Source organism: Anopheles ziemanni, chromosome 2, assembly GCF_943734765.1.
Source record: "Anopheles ziemanni chromosome 2, idAnoZiCoDA_A2_x.2, whole genome shotgun sequence".
NCBI lineage: Eukaryota > Metazoa > Arthropoda > Insecta > Diptera > Culicidae > Anopheles > Anopheles ziemanni.
The window spans coordinates 14,029,183-14,036,380 of NC_080705.1; the positions used below are offsets into that span (position 1 = coordinate 14,029,183).

A 7,198-nucleotide genomic window follows, 5' to 3' on the forward strand; every position below is an offset into this window, starting at 1 on the left:
ATTTCGATGTCGATCGTTTTACTACTGTCGCACTTTGGGATGGAGCCTATCCTGGTTTAATACTGGTATCTGTAGAACCATATGTTACTACCAACAATTGCGTCGCCCACACACACACACAAACACACTTTTAATGTCAGTTTTCAGTCGTTTGCCACTTTTTAGATCCTAGTTGAACGGGCAGTTCATCGTTTGCGACATGTGAACGCAGTATCCTCCGCTAATACTGCAATGTAAAACCAATGGAGATGAAGACATAAATGATGGGAATCGTTCGGACCAATGGATGTTCTTACTTTCCCGGCGTGTCCTGTCCCACCGCAAGCCATTTCATTCGCACACGGTTCGACTTAACGAATGGTATCCGGTTGTCCGGTACGCACCCGGACGGACAGCGGAAGGCTCGCATCGGTCGCCTCGCTAAGATCGCGTTTGCCAGATAGCAAACGCTCAGAAAGTGGCTACAACGAGCTTGCTCTGGAGGCAAGGCAATAAGATGGTAACATTAGCACCAAGAAAATGGGACCCGTTGGGCAAGACTTACTTATCCTGTCGCCCTCGCAGTACGGCTGAACCTGACCGCCGTTGATGCAAAAGTCGACCTTGCCCGTGAATGCGCTCTGCCCGAGCAAACCGGCGTTCGTGTGGATAATTTGCACCGACTTGGCGTCATCGCGCGTCAGCCGGAACTCCTTGGAGGCGTGCTTTTCGATCAGCGGCCGGGCGGGATCAAGTCCTGTCCGAGCGAAGGGGAGCTTTTGAGCGAACTAAACGTTTGGAGAATGGCTCCATCTTTCTTACCGATTATTTTGTATTGCTTTTTGGTCAAATGGTTGCTCATCATGCCGCAGATGTGTGCCCCGAGCGAGTGGCCCACGCAGGTGATCTGATTGCTTCTACATCCAGCAAAGGTTAGAAAAGAGTAAAGCTGCCGAAATAAAAAAGAGAGTAGTCGTAAGTACAACCGTTATGGAACATAGAAAATGGTAATTCACCTGTGCCGTACACTGTGACACTAGTTTCGTGTTGGAGAGTGACGACAGATAACACGGATACTGCGAAAGCACCTCCCAGTCCACCGCAAACACGTTGAACTTCCGCGAAAGATATGCTGTAAACATACAGTTGGAATTATTTGTTATAGCAATGTGGTTTGTTCTAAATGGATATTGCAAGAACCTAGGAAAGAAAGAAAATTTTTGTGAAAAAATCTTCAAAAAAAATCATCCGAAAGCTTCGAACCGAAAGCTTTGAGAGGAAAATCGTTGCATATTCTGTATGCACCTTAAGGTTTCGCAAAAGCATGAAGCTTTCCGAAAGCTCATGGCAGCATAAAACTACTCGAAACTGATCGAATTTAACTCTTTAACCGATTTTTACAGAGTTAGGAGAGAGCATGGTTTTTATTATGTTTTTGAATAAGATTCAAGTGAATTATTATAAGTTTTATGATTATAAATGTCTACAAAATTTTGTTTTAACTTAGTATTTTAATAAATAAGTCATGTTACCCTTAAATGGTTGTTCAAACAAACCATAACATTTTGGAGTTTGGATTGTTTTAATTTTTTACATTATATCTGCTTACCATCTTTCAAAAACATGATGTGCCGGCTCGTCTGCGTCCCGTTGAAGCCGTGGATGATGATCGCCGTCTGTTGGTTCGTCTTGAAGCCGGCTTTGAAGATGGTCTTCGGTTTGTTCATGTCGATCACTTTGCCCTTGCGGAAGGTTCTGCGACCGTGCCGAGCATAAACGAAAGCGAGAAGTTTATTGCGGTTTCATTTCCAACGTTTAGCCTCCGTCAATCGTAAACTCGAGCACGACAAACACAATTTCGCGGCCAGATAAGATGGAGCGCATGGTTCGATGCAATCGTTTCTCGTATTGTTACGCGATGCTCCCATGCAGAACGTCACCATCGGCGTTGCAGGCGGGCGTGCATGGATGTGCTTACGATGCAAACGAGAGCATACATAAATCGGCACACCGGCACGTGGGCACGCAAACGGAAAAGCGGAAAAACACCCCGCCCAGCCTTCGAGCTTCCCGCACGGAAGGGAAAGGGAGCGAATTCCGCCTCCGCGGAAGCGATGCAGGGAAAATGTTTCACGCTCTTTCACTCACGCAGACGGTGATAATTGGAAGCAATCAACGCGACGAACGACGCTCGAAATTGCCATTAGGCTTCAGTTTGGCAAATCTTGCCGCCCGCAGGAAAGGGGTGTTCAGGTCTTTCCATCGTCGGTTCTTCATAGACGATAAAGCTGGCATAAATGGGTCATCTTTGTTTGGCTCCCGGCAAACTTGTGAGCACGAGTAATTAATCATCGTGTTTGTCAACGCGACAAATTTATTCACCAAAGGCAGGAAGTCGTACCAACTCACATCGCTTCGATTGTCTTACGAGAGGAAGTAAATTTTTTGAAAGTAACACCACGCTCTAACTTCCGCTGTAGGATCTTCGCGCGCCGATAAGGAATGAATGCGAACAGCATTCGCATGATCGTACGCATTTTCCCATGCAGACGAAGATACATCGGATGAGGTGTTAGGTAGTAATTCAAAGCAATGCTGTGTTTGCTCACAGATTGCACGCGAAAAACAAAACTCTCCGAATCAACCGTACGGAACAGCGTCTCTGTTGGACTCGTGTTTTATTTCCCAGACGAATGGAAACAGCAGGTAACAGCGTTGATCAGTAATAACTCAATTTAAAAGGAACACCTTAGATTTCCTCCCATCGTCACGCCTTCTCCAACACAATAATTCATTTTTCTTGAGCTAAACTGGGAAGCTTCTTGCTGTGACTTTCACTTTCCGCAAGGGTCCGATCGGTGGCCCCGGATAAACTTCTCGTTAATTGCGATGATGCAATAAAGGGACCAAAGGTGTCGATCGCAAGGAATTCCATCAGAATGTGGGCACTTGGTGGCTGACAGTTGCAGCTTTCGAGAGCATTTCCAAAGGCTTCCCTTTTATTTTCGAACACTCAGGAGACGGAAGAGAAAAGAAGATTGTGGATCAAAACGCTACTGAATGTCGCTAGTGGTCGATCGTTTACGTTTGCGCGCTGTCACAACATTAAACCACCAGCGCAGCGTTTAGCCAGCGAGCGCATGAACACAAGACTTCAATGCACCGGTAAGCGACGAACCCCTGCCGTTGCGCGCGGAAACACCGACCGATGGAAGTGACATCGTTTGGGAGCGTTTCTGCTGCACTTTCTGTTCCGCCCGATCGAACCCGGCTGATCGTGTTAACCTTAGCCAGCGACAGAAACGAACATCATTCTCCGGGGTTACAAATGTGTGGGGAATGATCATGCGGGAAGAAATCACGATTCGCGTGCAATGTACTTAAATGGTACCAGTTTATGAGGCTCACGTTAGGCGAAATGCGACGAAGAGTCACTGATCATCCCGAGTAGATAGTCGGTTTGGAAGTTTCATCTTTCTTTTGTGAGGTAAACAAGGCAATATGTTGCACATATTTCGTTATTTTTTTTTTCTCCAGTACCACACTAAGTAATAGGCAGAAACTATGAACATCCTTTTGTTTCATTACATGCCGTCTGAAATCGAAAGTCATAGTGTCGCTAAACATCAATCAACTAGAAGCGACTTCCGGGAAATGATTCAGACGGTGAATCAGTTGAAAAAAAAACAACGATGCAATCATAGTTTTCATTCGCTTAAAAACATTGGGAAGAAATTATTCCTCCATCAAGGGCGGAAAGGAAACAATTGACAGCCGAATAGAGAAGCGATTTAACAGAAGCATCTGTAAAGAAACGCTCTGCAGTAAATGGCGCCAATCGTTCGACCGCGTACCTGGACTATCTACAAACAACGGAGCTTCGACGTGATCGGTTAATTGATCGATACAGTTAGAGTCGGTTAGAATTTCTCCAAGCAGGGGGAAGTGAACATCGAAACGGTGCTGCCAAATATGTTATTAAAATAATTATTCAGCCGAGCTGCGCGGAACTTGGTAAATGGTGCACCACGTTTGAAGGGGAACATGTGTGAGAGAGTTCTGAGAGGGGCATCAGACTATACGGGCTATTTTCTTCAATTAAACTACTAAAATTGTTCTTCACACAAGGTTAGGTTTGTTCAATCTACAAGCATTTTGTATAGCTGTTTCCTAAGGTAAATTTTGAAGTGCTGTTTTATAACAAGTGACCTAATTAAAATAAAAATGAAAAAGATTTCTACAATTTTTAACATCCTGAAAATTTGTATCTAAATAAACCCTTCTCCATGCAACGATGGTAAAACACTCGTGCTAAACCCGATGTGACCATCAATGAGCATGTTTAACGATCGTCGGGATAATTGTTACGGCTATCATTATCTTAATCGATCAAGTGTGGGGCCCTTCCTTCGACATAAATCTTCCGTTGGGGCTCGTCCCGCTAGGCCGATGCAAAGACGAACGTATCGAGGGTGTATGATAATGAACATTTTCACTCTCACTGATTGTGCGTGTATGCAGTCATTTGCTTCTCGTCGGCGGTGGAGCATTATTATTATTATCACTAGCATCCTGTCGAATGTTAAGCTTAGAAAGTGAAAAGTGGCAGACTGTAGGTCATCAGACAGGATGACAACAAGTTAGTGAACCGGTTAAGTCCCTCGAAGGGCCAATATTAATCAATGATAATAAAACTCAGCCCCTCGATCACGTTGCTTCGTTGCTGGTGTTCAGAGAGGGGTATTTTCTTTTCTTACGCCTTTCAACGTCTCGCATCCTTTCGTCTAACCAAGATCAACGGAACCGGATTCTACAGCCCAGTGACCTAGTAACTGCTGGTTCCCTCGGGTCGATCTCCCTAATCCTTCTCGAATCCGCTCCCATCCCTTGGAAACCCTCCTGAACTCCCGTATGTGGGAGCTGCAGTTGTGAAAGTGCATCCGTTGTGCAATTGCACACACAAAGCCTTACTACCGGTGTACAGTTTCGTTTCCTCCACCGTTTGGATTGGCATTTAGCTTCTAGCACCTTCGAAACGGCGGAAAAGTGACACGCAATGTCAGCGAATAACAGGATTTCCAGTCGGTCCGAGCAATAAACAGAAACCTGAACGAATCCTCAAATAACGCCTTCTCGTAAGATGTGGAATATATTTGTTATCTCGCAGAGGCCGGTGGTAAGTTTAGCGAGAAGCGAGCTCTCATAAAGCGGAAACATGAAGTTGAAGAGTGAAGGGGGAAAATAAGTACCACAAACCACAAGCCAACTAAAACAGGTTGCAGTTGAATCACTTTTGCTATTTTTATTAGAGAATAATGGGGTTACTGTGGATGTTGGTTTCTTGTAAAAGAAGTTTCGAATGTCAAACTGAAGTTATTCAATTGATTAAATTATTTAACAGCACTACTCATTCTTAAACGAATTTTGAAGGTGGTAGACTTAGCACGAAACTAATTCGTTACTAATTAATGAATCAGATATGGTAGATATATTTTTAGTTATCTTGTTAAGTGCATGCACGTGGCCAACAGTTGTTTACACGAAAATATAACTCGGTTGCGATCGGCATACAAATAAAGTCTCTCATCTGTTTCATTCCACATAACCGTCATTCAAATCTTGCATTATTAATCAGTTTACCTTTCAGAGCAACAGCATTACTTGAAAAAACAGTGCGCTACTTTTGCCGATTGCCTGATTAACACTTTATGGTATGTTTTATATCTGCCAGGTAAACAAGCGACCGAGAAGGTCTTAAAACGAGAAAACAAGGCTAGACCACATAAATAAATGGCAAACGAATAGACAGAAGAAGAAAATAACCGAACACGTCCATCCTGTTACGACCGATGCAACCAATCGGAAAAAGAAATGCCACAGAAACACGTGGCACTTCAAAAGCTCAAAAACAATAAACAAGCATCAGCTGGGTTTTAACTATTCAAACGTTTTGGCACGTGTGAGCGAATATGTTTCTTTAACAGAAGATATAATAACACACATTTTCAAACGAGACATTCGATAAACAACACAGCACAACTTAATAACGACCCCGGTAATACTTACGGTGTATAGAGGAAAAAGCGTATGTCCTCGTGCGGACACTCGTAGTTCTTTTTCCACATGCAACGGAAGAAGTTAAGGTCCAGCACACCGCCCTGGAAAATGGCGCCAATTCCTAAGTAGAGCGTTGGGAGGATGTGGGCGGTCATGGAGAATGAGGAAAAAAAAGGTAAAGTATCATTCGAACACGGTGACAAGCGGAAGTGTGGGTGTTGTTTCAATAAAAAAAACGAAAATGTTTCTTTATTCCGAAGCTTAATCTGTGTTGGGTAACCAAGTCATTAGCTTTGTAAAGTTGAATGGAATTACAAATGGCTACCGATCGAAGCTCATTAGCGGGTTGTTATTAATGTGGGAGAATGGCTTCCGATTTTTCGCTTAAGATTTACCAGCGAAACTGTTTGTTGGAAAAACCGAGAGACGTCCAACGCGAGTATGTAAAAACCATGGGGTAACAACAGAACACTTTACCTGCCAGCACCGATAGAACCATGATCACGCCGAGTAATAATCTCATTATGGTACACTTATGCTTTCGGTACACACTTTGCTGCCGAGCTCGTTACTTATCCGGCGCTAAATGAAAAGCGCCCTGAGGAGGTGCGTTCTGAAGGGTTACGCACAACTAAAGCTTAAGCAATTACATCCGCGCCAAATCTGCAACTCAGACTAACACACACACTCACAGCACTTACTGATCACGGCTTGCTGGGAACCGTAATCACCGTGGGGTTAACGTAATTTGGTGGCCCATTTTCGGCCAAGGAGCAGAACATTCCAAGACCCCAAGTTGCCACTCGAACAGAACGGAACGCGAAGCACCGGTTTGAATCCAGCTATCGATGGAGTGGAAGACGAAGTCGAGGATCGGTTATCACTTAACCCGGCGATAGCGATTACACTGTTTGGAAGAAATTTTTTTAATTGCACACGCCAAATAGTGAACAATCAGCCGCTATTCGTTTGCGGCAGCGTATGGAAATTCTCATGCTTCCCCAGCGATCACAAGAGGATAATTTACAACAGACACTTAACGGCACGGAACGCTATTCATCGATCGATTCTGGCACGATGGAGAATGGAGGTATCAACCGCGAAAGCTTTCATTGACGTCAAAAAGGCACTGTTCAAGAGGTGAAGATTTCCTGCTTGAGAA

General features: G+C 44.2%; 1 protein-coding gene across 1 annotated transcript; it reads right to left on the reverse strand.

Annotated features, from left to right (window-relative positions):
• Window positions 1-168: 168 nt before the first annotated feature.
• On the reverse strand, window positions 169-6,559 carry LOC131282833 (phospholipase A1-like). Its single transcript, XM_058312378.1, has 8 exons — window positions 6,514-6,559; window positions 6,046-6,157; window positions 1,589-1,734; window positions 996-1,111; window positions 802-928; window positions 545-736; window positions 297-477; window positions 169-226 (listed from the first exon to the last, which is right to left on the reverse strand). Exons 1-8 carry the CDS (start codon window positions 6,557-6,559, stop codon window positions 169-171), a joined length of 978 nt encoding a protein of 325 aa, XP_058168361.1.
• Between the last annotated feature and the right edge of the window lie 639 nt (window positions 6,560-7,198).

Excerpts from the sequence above, each read along its gene's own strand:
- LOC131282833 (XM_058312378.1), bottom strand. The coding sequence starts at position 6,559 with ATGAGATTATTACTCGGCGTGATCATGGTTCTATCGGTGCTGGCAG. Across the intron at positions 737-801 it reads AAAGCAATACAAAATAATCG|GACTTGATCCCGCCCGGCCG; the intron begins GTAAGAAAGATG and ends TCGCTCGGACAG. Across the intron at positions 227-296 it reads GGACAGGACACGCCGGGAAA|TATTAGCGGAGGATACTGCG; the intron begins GTAAGAACATCC and ends TTTACATTGCAG.